The sequence below is a fragment of the Struthio camelus genome, chromosome 14 (assembly GCF_040807025.1).
Source record: "Struthio camelus isolate bStrCam1 chromosome 14, bStrCam1.hap1, whole genome shotgun sequence".
Taxonomy (NCBI): Eukaryota; Metazoa; Chordata; class Aves; order Struthioniformes; family Struthionidae; genus Struthio; species Struthio camelus.
Window position 1 is genome coordinate 3,973,551 of NC_090955.1, and position 15,420 is coordinate 3,988,970.

Here is a 15,420-nt window from a genome sequence, read left to right on the forward strand (position 1 = left end):
GTGTGTGTTTGGAGGGGAATTCATAGTTCACTTGTGTTAATGAAACCTTATCTGTCACCATCATTTGTATATATGTGTGGAATGAATGAGTGGAATACATGAGTTAATTTTTGTAGGTTACTGAGGAAGCTGTATATGTAACTGGATATGAAGTGAATGGATGGATGAACTGGAAAGACCTGAAATTCATGATATGAAGCAGATCACACGTGCACAGAATAGTTGAGGTTGGTAGAGGCCACTGGAGATGATCTCATCTAACCCCCTGCTCAATAGGGTCATCTAGAACAGGTTTCTCAGGACTGTGTTCAGTTGAGTTTTGAGTATCTCCAAGGATGAAGATGCCACAACCTCTTGAGCTGTTCCAGTGCTCAGTCACTCTCACAGTAAAAAGTTTTTCTTACGTTCAGATGGAACTTCCTGTGTTTCAGTTTGTGCCTGTTGCCTCTTATCTGATTGCTGGCTCTGCTGAGCCGAGAAGAGTCTGACTCTGACTTCTTTACACCCTCCCTTCAGATATTTATGCACATTAATAAGGTATCCACTGAGCCTTGTCTTCTCTAGGCTAAACAGTTCCAGCTCTCAGCCTTTCTTCGTACGAGAGGTGCTTAATCATCTTAGTAGCCCTTCACTGGACTTGCTCCAGTAGCTCCATATCTCTTTTTTGTACTATGGATTCCAGAACTGGATCCATTACTCCAGAAGTTCCATCTTGAAAACAGCAAGAACGAATAGGATGGGGCCTGGGTGAGGATTTCTACTCATATAGAGAGGCCACCTTTTGAAAAGGAGATAAAATATTCCTTTACCAGTGCAACATTTGGAAACAGTGAATGTAGTACAAAAGCCAAATTCTTAATTAGTAATGAAAACTCTACAGAGGAAACTGTTGTGTGAGCAATAAACAACTATCAAAGAAATACTCTCTAATATTCGGTAGAATACAATTTTGTTTGGTATCTTGCATGAATGATTTCTTGTTTTTCATGTTACTTTTCCCAGGCCATTGCTTTACCTTTTTTCTGAAGAAAGCGTACTGTCATTTTTGTCAAACTTCCAACTTTTCCTCCTGTTAAATTCAGGTTTCTAGATCCTTGGTGCAACAAGGTACGTTTTAAATGATGAGTCCATGGCTATTGGATAAACAATACTATGGATCTAGATTTTATTGAGTGAACCAACAGGATATTGTAAGCTAGATATCAGAACTATGCCTTACTGTTTCTCTAAATAAACACTATAATTGCATACATTAAATGTTAGAATTAGAATTGGGCAAAGATGGTGCTCTTTTGTTTTCCAAGCGTTTATAGAGATACAGAAACTGCATTTTAGCAAATACAGATGTGTAGCAAGAATACCTTTTTCCATTTCTCACAGCTGTTTGGTGAGTTTGGAAGTAATTTTGTAAGTTTTAAAATACTTTTGGGGCTGCTTTCAGTGATGTGCCTTTTTATGTGTGTTAATTTTCATAACAGTAGAAGAGAAAAATATTTTTCCTGTATTCCTCAGGTTTGATTTACTTGCATAACTTTTTAGCTTTTCACTGCCTTTTTTCTCCCTCTTCCCCTCAGATTTCTAATGAACAGGCTTCAAATGATGTGATATCATAACTATATAATTAGAGATGTATGTATTTTCTTTTTGAAATAGAGGATGTGAATGTGAAATTACTTCATTTTCAATGCAATACACTAGGTCCATTAGTATGGATGGTGCATATAGGTTATCTTGTACTGTGCCTGAACTGACCAGTCCTTCATATGGCCCTAGCCTCAAGACCTTCTCCACATTCAACAACAAAAATGCCCTGCAGGCTGACAACAAATCCTGTCCCTCCTGGAATTAAACAAATTTGAGGCCTTTCTAGAAGGGGCCTAAGGCTGTCCTGCTTGCCATCTCAAGAGCAGCTAGGGGCACCCTGAGTGGCATAAATTCTCCGAAGCACTAAAGATGTGTGAGGTTTTTCTCCCCGGTACTAGTAGCTGGAAGTGTTTAGAGTGGCTGTGTGAGCATCGCTACAGACAAGTAACGTGGAAAAGTAACAAACCTGGAAAACAAACAAGCCTAGCTTTGGGGTCCACACTTGCATAGCTACTGACACTCTAGCCGTGTTGCTCACCACGTTAAGGTAGCTTACTGTGTACTACCGATTAAAACACAGTTAAAAAATTTACAGTGAGACAGCACTTTTCCAAAGTTGACTTCACCTGTAGTATGGGAGAGGATATCCTTTGGCTGTACAATTCAGTAGTATTTCTGGATTCGCTGAGCCCATAGAATAAGTGATATCATATGGCTCTTGGATAAAAATAGGACCATGTAGGGTGTCTTCCCCTGTGAAAGAAAAACAGTAATTTAAGGTTAGACATCTGTAGTGTGTCCTTACATATAGAAACGTCCTTTGATGTTCTTTACTTTTGGTCAAAAGCTAAGGTCTGCTGCTGTTACATTCTGCCGATAATCCACCTCCAGGCGTTTTATTATTAAGGAGGAAATATTTCAGGACTGATGGATAATAAAATCACACACCCCAGGTGTTAATGATTTATTTAGCAAGTGACCGTGAAGGCTAGTTTCTTTGCATGTCTCCCATGGAAATTATATGGCCAGCTATTACATGTCCCCCTCCCCCACCTCATACTTGTGCTTTAGATTGTGACTGGAAGCAGAAAAGGACAGAATTGTGACATTTTGTGTTCAGAGCTTATGTGGTTCGGACTAGCTTGGTAAAGTTAAGGTGTCAGTCTTCGTATCACACTGAAAGACAGGCAGCTTACTGAGTGAGGCCCATCTCTGGGCAATTCAGACATCGGCTCAGCTTTCTCTGTAGCGTGTTAGACTATATTGTGTGAGAGAACAGATCAGCAAATAGCTTCTAAACGATGTGGTACATAATGGTGTGGTTTTACTCCTTTAATTTCTGTTTCTGCTTTAGATGGCCTTTGTTTCTTGTACTGGGTTCTAGAAAATCACATCACAATATAAGGGAATCAGTCATTTCCTTCTCCTCATATCCTTTAGATACTTTCAGTTAATATTATTGTATACTGCAGCTGACTCTGTCCTGGTTTCAGGCTTACAATTTTTTTTTTTTACATTTGGGCCCTTTGAAAACATAGTGATAGAGTTATATAAATGTTAACAATGATTATTCATCAAATATATTTTGAGCAACATCACTGGAACCTTTTCATGCCTGGTGATTTAATTCCTGGTGTCTAATTACGACATGTAAACACAAGAGAACAACAGGACTGTGGAGTGAGATGAGACCCTTTTATTCCCTCAGAGTGTTAGGGGTTCCTCCAGGAAATCTTTTGTGGAGATGAAGTGATTTGCTCACAGCTGTAATCTAAAATTAGCGACAGAACAGAGAAATGAGCCCAGATCTTTGAATAAAGCTTAGCTACTGGACCATCCTTCAGTTTTCAGATATTTTACATGAATCCGAGAGACCCAGAACGTCTACAGTACAATTAATTACATAGGTAGCTGGAAAGAACAGATATAAAAGTAAAAACCTAGCAGTTCTACAGCTGCATTCTGGAAGTAGCATAAATGTGGGCAGTAATAGTGTCTGATTTTATTCACCTATTTTATCTGCTGTTCAGTAGTGAAAGAAGGAACTTACCAGGGCCAACGCTTCACTGCGTCTTGTGTCATCATATCAGCCCCAGGCATTGCCCTCCTGTTCTGTAACTTTGTAACTCCTAGATGATTTCCTCAGTTGCTTCAAAAGAGTTGTGCTCTACTGACACTAGGAGAGGTGCTTCCTATATCCCCAAAGATGGTCAGCCATCCTTATGTATTAACTTAGCTCCTGTCTCTATACAATTCCCTGTGTCTTGCTCCAGCGCTAATCAATGGAACCCCATTTAGCCAAACTCCTCCTGCAGAGGGCATAAGCAACTACACAAAACGCATGTGAAAAATCAGATCATCTGAATCGGGTATCAGTTGTACACATATTGCGTACACGTCCTTTTATACTTTTCAACCACTTTTGTCTATTTCCTCTACATTTTAAAAAGGCCAGGTCAGCACTGTTGTCAGCTTCCATGATTTTGTGAGACTTGCTGTTTTTCTGAGCGTTTCTGAGAGCTGTTTTAACTGGAATTCTACGAATAATTTAAGTCATTTTAATTCATGAGTATAATAGTTAATTTTTGAGAAAAACAATTGATTTTTTATCTTCATTTCATCCCTGAACATTTTCAAATAAACCATAAAAGTTAAAAACCCTATCTTCCTAGGAGTAAGATATTTTTCTATTCATGAATGCAGTCACACTTTTCTACTTTGGATCTAAAACAAAAAGCATCTGGCAAAAATTTGGAAAGTTATGATCAAATAAAAATGGTTTATACTTAAGCTTTATTGACTAAAGTCCAAAAGATGACACTTAATGATAAAAATGTTTTCCACCTATCTTAGTTGAGATATCAACTCATGAACGCTATGTATCTGATAGGACACTTAACACTGCATAACCTACATAAACTCACAAAATCTGCACAGCTGTGAGTATATTTTCATGAGCAGTATCTGTGAGAAATAGCCTTCAAGAGAATTGGAGTAAAATTCAAAGTAGCAGTCAAAAAAGATTAATTTGTTCTATACCACAATAGCTGTTTGGGTAGACACATCTCATTTTTAAGACTGTCTGTTGTTACAAGGGAAATGGAATGGACCTATATACATTGGTTATACTGGAATGAGAAAAAGCATCCACTCACTTTAGTACATAGTGTTATAAGTAAGTCAGGCTAGTAAAACAGCTGAGATGAGCTAGTGGTTTGAAGGTAAAATATTAAACTTGTCTGAACATTATATGTGATAAGTGACATAAAGGACCATAAAATGCTCTAAATCACATTAAAAAGTATTAATATCTGTAAGTTTTTCATTCCACTGAACTTTGCGGGTTATATAGGAACTTAAACTAGGCTTCACATATTTCCTTACTTATCCGTAACTAGTGGACACAGGTGACAATCTCAGAAAATATGAAGCAAGCAAGGAAAGAAGCAGTAACTCAAATACATTCAAGATATAATATTGCCTTGCTGTTTGCCTTTGGTGGGGTTACTCAGATACCTAAAGAAAAGCATGTGTTTCAGCTGTTAGTTCTGTCTAGAGCTTAAATTCATTTTCTTTTTTTATTTTTTATGTTGCGGTTCTGCTGGGGGTCTTTAGTCATAGAGCAGTATGCTGTAGAAAAAATAAATAGCTCATATCTTAAAGTGCCAGCAGTCTAGTCTGTTCAGAAAGATTACACATCTCCCAGTATGGACTCAAGACCCAAAATAATTTTTTCTGTTTTTTTTTCTTCACACTAAAATAACACGTGTTTTCCAGATTACAGAATCAAATTTTCACAATGCAGTAATACTCCCTCTTCCATGACTTTGGGTAGGGAATCAGACCTGGCACATCTAGGAAAGAAGATACCACTGGAATGGAACAAAGGATTGTAAAGTAAAATAAACCTTTTTCTCTTTCTCATGGAAGTCTTTCACTTTGTGTGGAGCTGGGGAGAAGATAATTCGTTCAGCTAACCATGTGGGACAAGGCAAAACCACTGTCAGAGACTGCAGCTGAACATAGATAAATAATTTTTATCTCTTTTCATGTTGCTCTTCTATTTTTACTTTCTTGCCATATTTTGAGACTTCTCTTTCCATGGTGCTACAAATGATCCTATGACTTGTCTTTTCTTTGGTAGGAATCATTCTTGCCTTCTGTGTTAATCTACTAAGCCTATCAGTCATTCTCAGTACCTTCCTAGAGCCTTCAGCTAAAAGGTTTTCAAAAGCAACAAAATAAGCGAGGAAAAACGTTCCATTTCCAAAACTGATATATAGCTGGGTGGGTCTGAAATTAACAGTGGTGAGCTGCGTAAAATATATAAAAATACCCAGTCTAGCTGATAAGAATGTAAATATTTTTGCAAATGAGCTTGGTGGAATTAAATTCCCATTCACGTTTCTAAATGGAATTTAGACTCATTTGTCGTTCACAGACTTTTGAACTTTTCAGTATCCTTAATACTGCACTGTGTCAAATGTGGACACATGGAATTTACATGTACTCTAATGTCTCCTTTACTGGAGACATGATGCAGCCCCATCACAAAGATACTGTCCCTGACTTTTAGTAAAGGTAGATTCATGCTATCATTTTGTTGTCTTTAATATCCTTTTCTTGCTGCATGATCTGCATCAGAGAATACTATCAAATTTGTGAGAAATGGTGTGTACTTTTAGAGCCTGTGGTGTACTGTGAGTCCATCTGTTATTTATACAAAAGGTCAGACTGGTCACTTCTAATTTCCTGGTGCTTCTTTCTGCATTTTTGCTAGAGAATGGTGATACATTTCCCCTCGTTCTCCAGATTCACTACAACTCACCATGATTTCTATAAAGATAACATTTGTTGAATGATGTTTGTTTTTGTTAAGATTTAAAGAATTCAGAATTTTTTAATCTATTGGAATATGAATGTTTGATTAAATATATGCTTTTTATTCATGAAACTTGGATGTGAGTCCACAGCATGATGCTTGAAAGCAAATATTAATTCTCATTATGAAACGTTTTATATGAAGTTAAAATGTATTTCTTTGTGATACCCAATCAGTTTGATCTCTGTAAAGACCGTAATTATGCTAATCTGAATTCAGATCTGAAGTAAGAAAGTGAAACAACATTCCTTACTCATTATATGATACTGTCTTCCGCCGGTATGGAGATTAACACAATGCCAATGGAAGAAAAGGAAGCCTTTTTTTTTTATAATGATGTATCAACAGAGAATTTCATTGTGCTTTCCTTTCATTGCTTTATAGATAACACTTAGTTATATAGAAGTGTGGTAGTTAGGTCAAATGTAGTGAAAGTTCTTGGTTAGTCGCAGTAAATATTTAAATGCTTACGCCCTGTCTCATCCACACAAGGAGACTCAGTTTAATGAAATAAAATATGGAGTCCCCACTTAGTCAACCTAGTTTCCACCTAAATCCTGTTCCTTGTTTTTTCTTGTTGTCTAATTCTAGCTGGCTTCATATTTAGCTCAACTGGAAGTACTAGGCAGTACAAACCTGTGTTGAATTTAGGCTGGCAAAGTCCCAATCTGTAGGTGTGTATAAATAACTTGGTAGACTAGTATGGCAAACCAGCTGTCTTTTGTTTTAATCCCTTTCCCCTCTCAGATTCTGGTTTCTATTATGATTTCTTTGCAGAGTGGAGTTGTAATTACTGTTACCCTTATTGGATAGAGACAGCTGAGTGAAACTGAAACTGGCCCAGGAAACATCATGCTGCGTTTGTGTAGAAAGACCATATGATGCTTTTAGTTTGTGGGTGTGAATTAGCTCCAGACAAACTCAAGAGGATTCATTGCTCAGGGCCTAGAAATGTAGAATTCTGTTGTTTTGAGAGATTCAAAGTGCACAGTGTTAGCAGTTCCTGAATTTATTATTTGTATTGCCGTAATATTTTGAGGCCCTGATCAGAGAGGAGGAGTCCTTTGTGCAGTGTGCTGTACAAACAAACAGCTAGAAGACTTAGCTTGCTGTGACGAATTCAAATAAGTGATGTGCTACAGCTGTCCTTAACTCACATGGAATTACGAAAAAGGCGTGCACGGGTCATGTTGCTGCCTAGGTAGATATATATGTAGCGTGTTAGTATGTCCTTCCTGAAGGATCATAAGAATAAAGAGACCAGAATAACAGTAAAACCTGTACTGCAAAAAGCTTCTGAATGCAAAACTGCTATAATTCACATAAGCAAACCAGATAAGGAAAAATATATCCAGGCTATTGAGTTCCAAGAAGGCTGTAAATTCCAGTGGTAGTGAGTTTCCAATGAATCTTTCTTAATGTGCCTGAGATAGAGCCTCATATCTGATCCTAAACATTAATATGACTTTATGGGCCAAAGCTGACACCTGATTAAGAGGCCTCTTTTAAATCAGAATGATAGTAAAACACCTGTCATGACTGGCAAAAAGTAGGGGACAAAGGACTTGGAGACTTCTGCCTTTTAATGATATCATGAGTAGAAAAAATATGAAAAATACAAATGACTTTAAAATCTGTTTAATTTTCTTTGCAGCCTAGGACATCAGTTAGTTTTAATCGGAAGAGAGGGAATTTTACGACCCGTAGATTTTTAAACGTGAGTGAGGCTTTTCCTGCAAAAACATTGGGGTTTTTGATTTAATCTTATCAGAACCAGAATGCAATGATTATTTTCTTCAACCAGAAACTGGATCAGGTAGCTAAAGGACGTAAAGGAGTATGACTGAGGCAAAAAGAGAGGTAATGGATGAGACAGTATTGGTTTGCTAGCAGGGAAGCATAAACTTAACGCATGTCGGTGCAAAGAATCAGATATTAACATTGAAAGAGACGATGGGAAAGGAAGCAAGGAGGAGAAAAGGGGCATGAAAGCATTCTCAAAAAAGAACAAAACTTGTCCGTAGTATACGCAATAGGAGGCAGGCCTTCTTTCCTCTCCCTCTCAGAGATGTTCAGTTAGCAATCAGAATGTGAACCAGAAGATTAATTTACAGAGAAAGTGAGATTAAAAGAGATTTTATAGGTCTGAACAGCAGAAGTGACCTAAAGCCTGTAGGATTTCTCCAGCAGGTCTTCAGCTTTCATTTGTTTTCTCCCTTCAGACATTGATGTACAGAACTTTAGAGACACCAGGCTCCTTTCACATTTCAGTTTCTATTGAAAAAGTCAAACTGGAAGCAGTGGTGAAATTCCGCATTATCTCTGTTATCAGACACCAAAACCGGAAAGACCCTTAGCTATCTCTGATGTAGTGTGAAAGGTAGACACCTAGGAGACCTGTAGGGAAAAGTACTGGCCCTCCTGAAGTCGGAGAAATTCTCCATAATGAATTGAAGCTTGGAGCAGTAGCCCAGATTTTATATACAAGGCTCAACAGGGCAAGACATCTCTTTCATCCAGCATATATTCTCAGTAAGCTAGCAATACCCCTTTCTGAGAGACTTGAAAAATAGTGGGTGCAACCAGATAGAAGGCTGTATAGCTATGAACCTGTGATGGGAGCAATCTGCCCAAACGCCTGCCTCTCCCATCCCTCCCCTGCCTTTCTGTGATGCTCTGAGGTTGGGTTTAGCTGGACCTGAGAGTCTCAGTCTGGTTTTGATTTTATAGTCCATGTCTTGTAAGACTGGGATAGTTAGAGCTTCTGCAGCCTGGGAAAATAATATAGGAATGACAAATGTCTTCAACACGAATGATTCTGTATTCCCTAAACTTTATTCCTTGAAAAACTATCCAACTACTCCAGTATTTTTCCTAATATTTAAACAAAATGTGGTGTTTTTAGTAGATCACTGAATTTGGATTTAGTTTTTAGGGTGATCAGAGACTGATGTTTCTTGAGTAACACACTCAAGTTATATACTACCTGCACCTTCTCCTGAAGTACTTTGTTATGAAAACAAACAATAAATATGCAAAATATTACTGTAGTTACTAACATAACCATCTGTCAAGATAGCCAAAATCTAGCATATAAAATAAGGGTGTAATATATCACAGGAAATAATTAAGTAACTATTATGCAGAAATCATCATATTCTTGAATTATGAGCATTTTTCAATTAAATCTACATATTGATGAAAGATTTTGTCGAAATCTGACACTTAAAACATTTTTTACCAGTTCTATTATGATAACCAGTATCGTTTCATCACTTTGAGCTAACTTTCTGTGAATATATTTGAATACCAGTGAATATATTGCCCATCTGTGTTTTGATCTAACAGATACACATGTTCTAATTTCAAAACAAGTAATGGCAAATCTCTAAATTCCAAAATGTGATGAAATATTTGCTCATAAGATCATACTGAATTTCACATCCAAACTCTAACTTCTGATTTACATGATATTGACTGTATTCAATAAAAAAACGTAATATTCTCTACAGGTTCCAATCTCTAGAAGCAAGCTCTACAGAGTAGGAAAATTGCTAATAATCGATGTTCTCTGGATGCTATTCAGTGAAGCTTCCGTAGTTTATACCTTTGGCTGCAGATGAACAGAGATTTTTGGACAATTCATTATGGAGATATGTATAAAGATACTATACCCTGAATAGGTGTAGGGGCTATAAATACACCAATGTGTGAACATTAACAATAATGTAATATTTTGTTAAAAAAAATTATGATTAACAATGTCTAGTTACTCCTGTGCTAGAATTACTAACTGTACATGACTTCATTGGTTTTATGGAAGGATTCTCTGAAGGCTTTTGTGCTGTTGTGTGCGATGTAGACAAGATAAAGGCAGCCTTTTCATTTGTGCCAGTGATTTGTTTTATGTCATGAACTTGGCCGTGTCCTTCAGATATAGAACTATAGATATAGACATCTAATTATGGAGACAAATATCCACATTGAAGTTAGAGGGATGTGTCTCTGTGATGTATAGTAATCTTGACGTGCATTCTTCTCAATGAAATTTCATTAGTTTTTGTGTTACTAGGCAAGGCAAATAAATAATAATGAACCTTTTCCAATCTATTGCACAACCATTTCGTTCACTGTAATTTCAGTTATAAGTGAGACCTAGATTTGATGATAGATTCTGTTTGCTGAATTGTACTGTTGTAATATTCATTTGGCGCTGTTGCCAGACTGACTGAAGGATTAATTCAGTACTTTACAATACAGGAAAAGATAACAGCTGTATCATTTAATATCCTGCCACTTAAATAAATCCAGCACTTAGTTCCTGTATAACTTTTTTGATGTGAAATGCAACTGTGTTCTGCCATCTTGAAAGGATCATGATTAATTAAGTCAGATAATTTTTACAGCTGCTAGTGTTGGTCAGTTCTGGTTATTTATGTGATGACTCAAAAACTGCATTGCAACTATATATTGATGCTCAGTAGAAAGGGAGAGAGAGGGTAAACTTTTACTTGAATGATCATGTAACAACTTTGCAAGCTATAGAATTCAGTTTATACTCAAAGAGAAAAATATTGATTTGTGAAAAATTCTTCCAGCCTTTAAGATCCATTTCAGCATCAGCTTGCTTTGCAACCCTAGAGTTCCTTCCAGTGGCTCTGAAGATGAAAGGAGACAAAAGGGAATTGCTCCAGTGCCTCCTTCCCTTAGCTCACTGAGCAAGCCTCAGGGAAGGAATAGCCCTGTCTCTCTCTTTTCCCCCTTTTTTCCTGTTAGGATAAACCACATGACTAGGGCTAAGAAGGAGTTAGACTGAAATGCCTTATTGCCCTGTGCTTTCTTGGCTAGCCTGAAATATTTGGGACAACCAAGCCTTTTAATCTCCAAGATCATTTACACAAATCGTTACCATCTTTTGTGTCCCCCCTCTTCTTGCCCCGTAGCAGAAAGACATGTGGAATCTGTTGGGAAAATAACAGTCAAGTACAACTGAATTCCTAAGGATGTTATTTTTTCCTTTTTCAGCATGACTGTAGTTTCAGTATAGAAAATATTCCGAAACCTGATGAATGTTAAGTTTGGCTAACATTTTTATAGGTGGCACTAGGCACATACTTCTATGCTTCATCAATTTTTTTTCTTCTCCTATGTAGAGAGTATGAGCCACAGTGCTTTGAAGTCAGTGAAAGCCTTTCATATACTTCAGTGAGCATTGGATCAAACTCCTGCTGAAAAAATATGAGCAACTGATACTCCATTTTTTCTTAGTCTTCTCTGTGTGTGCAAACACTATGCTATGTAACATACATTTATTCTATACTTATGTGTGTATATATATGTATAGAATGTATGCATCCGTACAAGCGAACATACACACTCGCACAGAGTTTAGTTAAAGAGGAAAAGAGATTTACTAAGACTGTCTCTTTGATCTTCTATTCATATTAACTGTCTACTGTGTAATAAATGATAATTGGTTTACCAAATACATTGGTGCTTGAAAAATATACCAGTTCTGTGTACAATAGCTATTGAATATCGATGGCAGCTGCATTGTTTTCAGCCAGATATTTAGCAGCAAAAATCCAGCCAGATTGGAATGAAAATGGAATGATGAAAAAGGCTAGTTTGCAAATAGTTTGAATATATTAAAGCAAACAAAAATTCCTCTTTTGTTTCCAGAGGGCATGCTTTGTAATTCCCATTCATATTCAATAGAAAACATGGTAATGTGTAGTAGCATTTTGATTTTCACAGCATTATGAGTCCTAGACCTTGTAGAAAGCTAGATACAATCACCATTATAGGGGACTTCAATTGCAGGTGGGTGTTTAAGCTCTGTGTACATGTTATTTGAATTGTGCTTATTTACTTTGCATAAATGGGACCAAATGGCTGCTTCATAGATGTTTTCTTTTCCAATTGAGGCTTAAATAACAGGCGTGAATGAAACTAGTCATGAGTTGGTTGTAAGAACTTGAAATCAGAGATGATCTTGTGTGTTGATAGAAAGATTTAAATTCTGGAATAATACTTAAAAATAATAGAGATTGTGAAGCTCATAAGAGAAAACTGTGTGGAGAGACTTTATTTTTGCACCCCAAATTGACACCAAGACAAAAATCTTTAGCACATGGGAAGATCTGATAAAGAAATTTCAGGCTGCCACCTACTTCTTGCTTGCGAATAATTGATAACTTGAGAAGAAAATCGTAGAAAATAAATCCTCTCGAACAATTAAAGCAATCTCAAATCAGACAAGATTAAAAGGGTCTATATTTTCTCATATATGTTTGGAGAGGAGAGCAAGAGATATTTATAACATTTTGAAACCCAAGGAAGGCCCTAATTTAAATTAGGTTAGTCAAGCAGGGTATTCTTGGAATAGTTGTTGAATTGACTGACTGATTTGCCTGTGCACGCCATCATAGTGTCTGGACTCATTTAGTATGTTAACACTAAATTTGGAACTTAAAATTAAACCAAAAAAAGGTCTTTCCTGACCAAGGTACTGTCAATTGCCAAATTGTTGGCCAGTCAGGAAACTCAAGGGTCAAGCAGCAATGTCTCCTTACTTTCTCTCTTCACCCTTTTTATTACCATGGAAATAGAGAGTTGCTGGAATGTGGTATGGGGAACACCTTCCTGCTCCAAAGGGATTTAGCTTGATCTTGTCCCCTATCCTTAACAAACAAAAAATCATTCCAGTTCAGCTCTGGTTTAGGCTTTGCACATGGCATAAAAGTAGAGGGATATGGAACATACTACCCAAGCTAAATGCTGTCTCTGCTCTTATGCTGTTCTTTAGGTGTCTGCTTTTGGCTGACTGCCATGCAGTAGGTTCAGTGAACCTTTAATCTTAGCCAGTATAGCTGTTTTGATGTCATGTACCTTCTTGCGTACCATCATCTGCAGATCTGGCCCAGACTTGGAATATTTATGTTTAATTATTATTTTGGCATTCTAGCAAAAAATTCCTGACTACCACAAGTAACAGAGGGGAAATAGCGATTTAAAATGTCTGTATCTCAAGAAAATCGGGTTGGGATTTCATGGAACATAGACCCACCATTAGAGAGACACCTATTGCATTTCAGAAGCCTGCTGAAAACAGTGCGGTGTAATAGCTCCCCATGAAAGGGCATCATAATCCTTTACTGTGGAAAATATTAGGCAACCTAAATATAATTAGCATCATGTATTTTGTTATTGTGTCAAGCACTGGAAGCTCCCAGGCACTTTTAAAATAAATAGAATAAACAGAGATAAATGAAACTGAACTCTTAAATATCATCAGCTAAGATCTGCTTTATTACTGGCAATTAAACAGTAAAAGTCAAAACACAAGCTATCATTATCACTCATTGATTAAAAACCAGTTAGAACATTGCATTTCGAACTAACCTACTGCTTTGCTCATTACGCATTTCAGCATGAGCAGCAGCACAATATTTCAGAAATAATTAGGAGCACAGTATAAGTGATCAGTGCTAATGTTCTTGAAAAAAATTGCCAAAGCAAATGATTATAGATCAGCCAAAAAACACTATTTGAAGCCATCATCTTTTGTGACTATTTAATATCTTCATGATGATCTTTCTCTAAGCAAACACAAATGAAGTTACAGCAGTTTCATTAATGGTATTCTAAAATTTAGCAGAAGCAGCAAACATAATTTTGTATACGCTCGTGTTGGGAAAGTATCTGTTACAGCTTTTGAGTTACTCAGACAATTTCTGTCTCTGTTTTAAAGGGGCTAATATTAATATATGGCAAGCTGGGAATGTCTCACTGTTAATTATTATTACTGTTCTGTTTCATTCAAGCAAAAAACGATGTTTTTCTGATGTGTTTTCAAAAGAGTAACAATATAAATAGCAAAAAGAACCCCAAAAGAATGGAGAAAACGAATGCAGGCTGATAGGGAAGTGATTGTGTCTGTACTGAAACTCTTTTGGAGCAGAGATCAAAAGGGAAAAACTCAATAGACAGGGCATATGTGACCTCTATAGAGTCTGTGAGCCAGAATTATATGAGTGTAAATGTCACTGGTGATATCAGCAGGCTGAACAGCCTGGGGTGAATTGGTAAGGTGGAGAGGCCTTTCATTATATATCATTAAGACAATCCTTTTCCTCTTCTGATGTAAACGATAGGTATAATCTTTGTTTCAATGCTATATTGTTCAAAAAGGTGTGATTTAAAATACAGTTTTTCCTAGAGTTCCCTATATATTCTTCTTGAGGACCAACTGCCCTCGCAGGCATTCGCATCAGAAACTCTGTCCTTCGTCTACTCGTCTGCTGCTTTGCTGTCCTACCACGGCAGTGAGAAGAGGCTGGCTTTCTTTGAAATGTTCCACTTCCGCCATCCCTTTTGATTCTCACGTTTTTAAAACAAAGGGATGAAAATTAAAAATTCTAAAACTTCTCATGAAAGGTTTTACAGTAGCAGTTATTCTCCAGCTAAAATTAACACTAACAAAATGGTTATAGAGTTAATTGATTGACAAATTCTATTATAGAAAAACTAACTAGGTAATTCTTTCTCTGCAGACTCATTTTATAAGGCAACTAAGGAAGAGTATACTTCTGTGAATGTTCTTTGTTACTCTGGTAATTCATAGAGAAGAGGAAAATAGTGGAAAGCACAGAGCATGGAGGACTTTACTCTCACTCCAGAAAAGAGCACATAGAGCATGGGATGATAATGTCACTTGGGGAGACTTTGCATGATTTGTCCTCTTGTATCTCATGTGCATATGTTTCCAGAGGGAAATGACTAATCAGAAATGTTTTTCATAAGCAGATAGGAAAAATCCCATATCTTTTCTGGTACCTGTTCCACCATGGTTGCCACTTTAGCTGTGTGGCATCTATTTATTCTCATGGCTGCTTCCTTTCATCTATATTTTCATTACTTGTGGTGATCTGGCAATTTTAAGAAACGAACAT

General features: G+C 36.9%; 1 protein-coding gene across 6 annotated transcripts in view; it reads right to left on the minus strand.

Annotated features, from left to right (window-relative positions):
• The window catches only part of CNTN6 (contactin 6), a 166,244-nt gene that overhangs the window by 100,984 nt on the left and 49,840 nt on the right, over nt 1-15,420 (minus strand). For 5 of the 6 annotated variants that reach the window (XM_009689048.2, XM_009689047.2, XM_009689046.2 and 2 more), the window contains one exon: nt 2,211-2,337. In XM_009689048.2, the coding sequence (XP_009687343.2) occupies nt 2,211-2,337 (127 nt within the window). Of the gene's footprint in view, nt 1-2,210; nt 2,338-15,420 lie in introns of those variants that run through there. The other variant, XM_009689052.2, reaches the window with a different exon arrangement.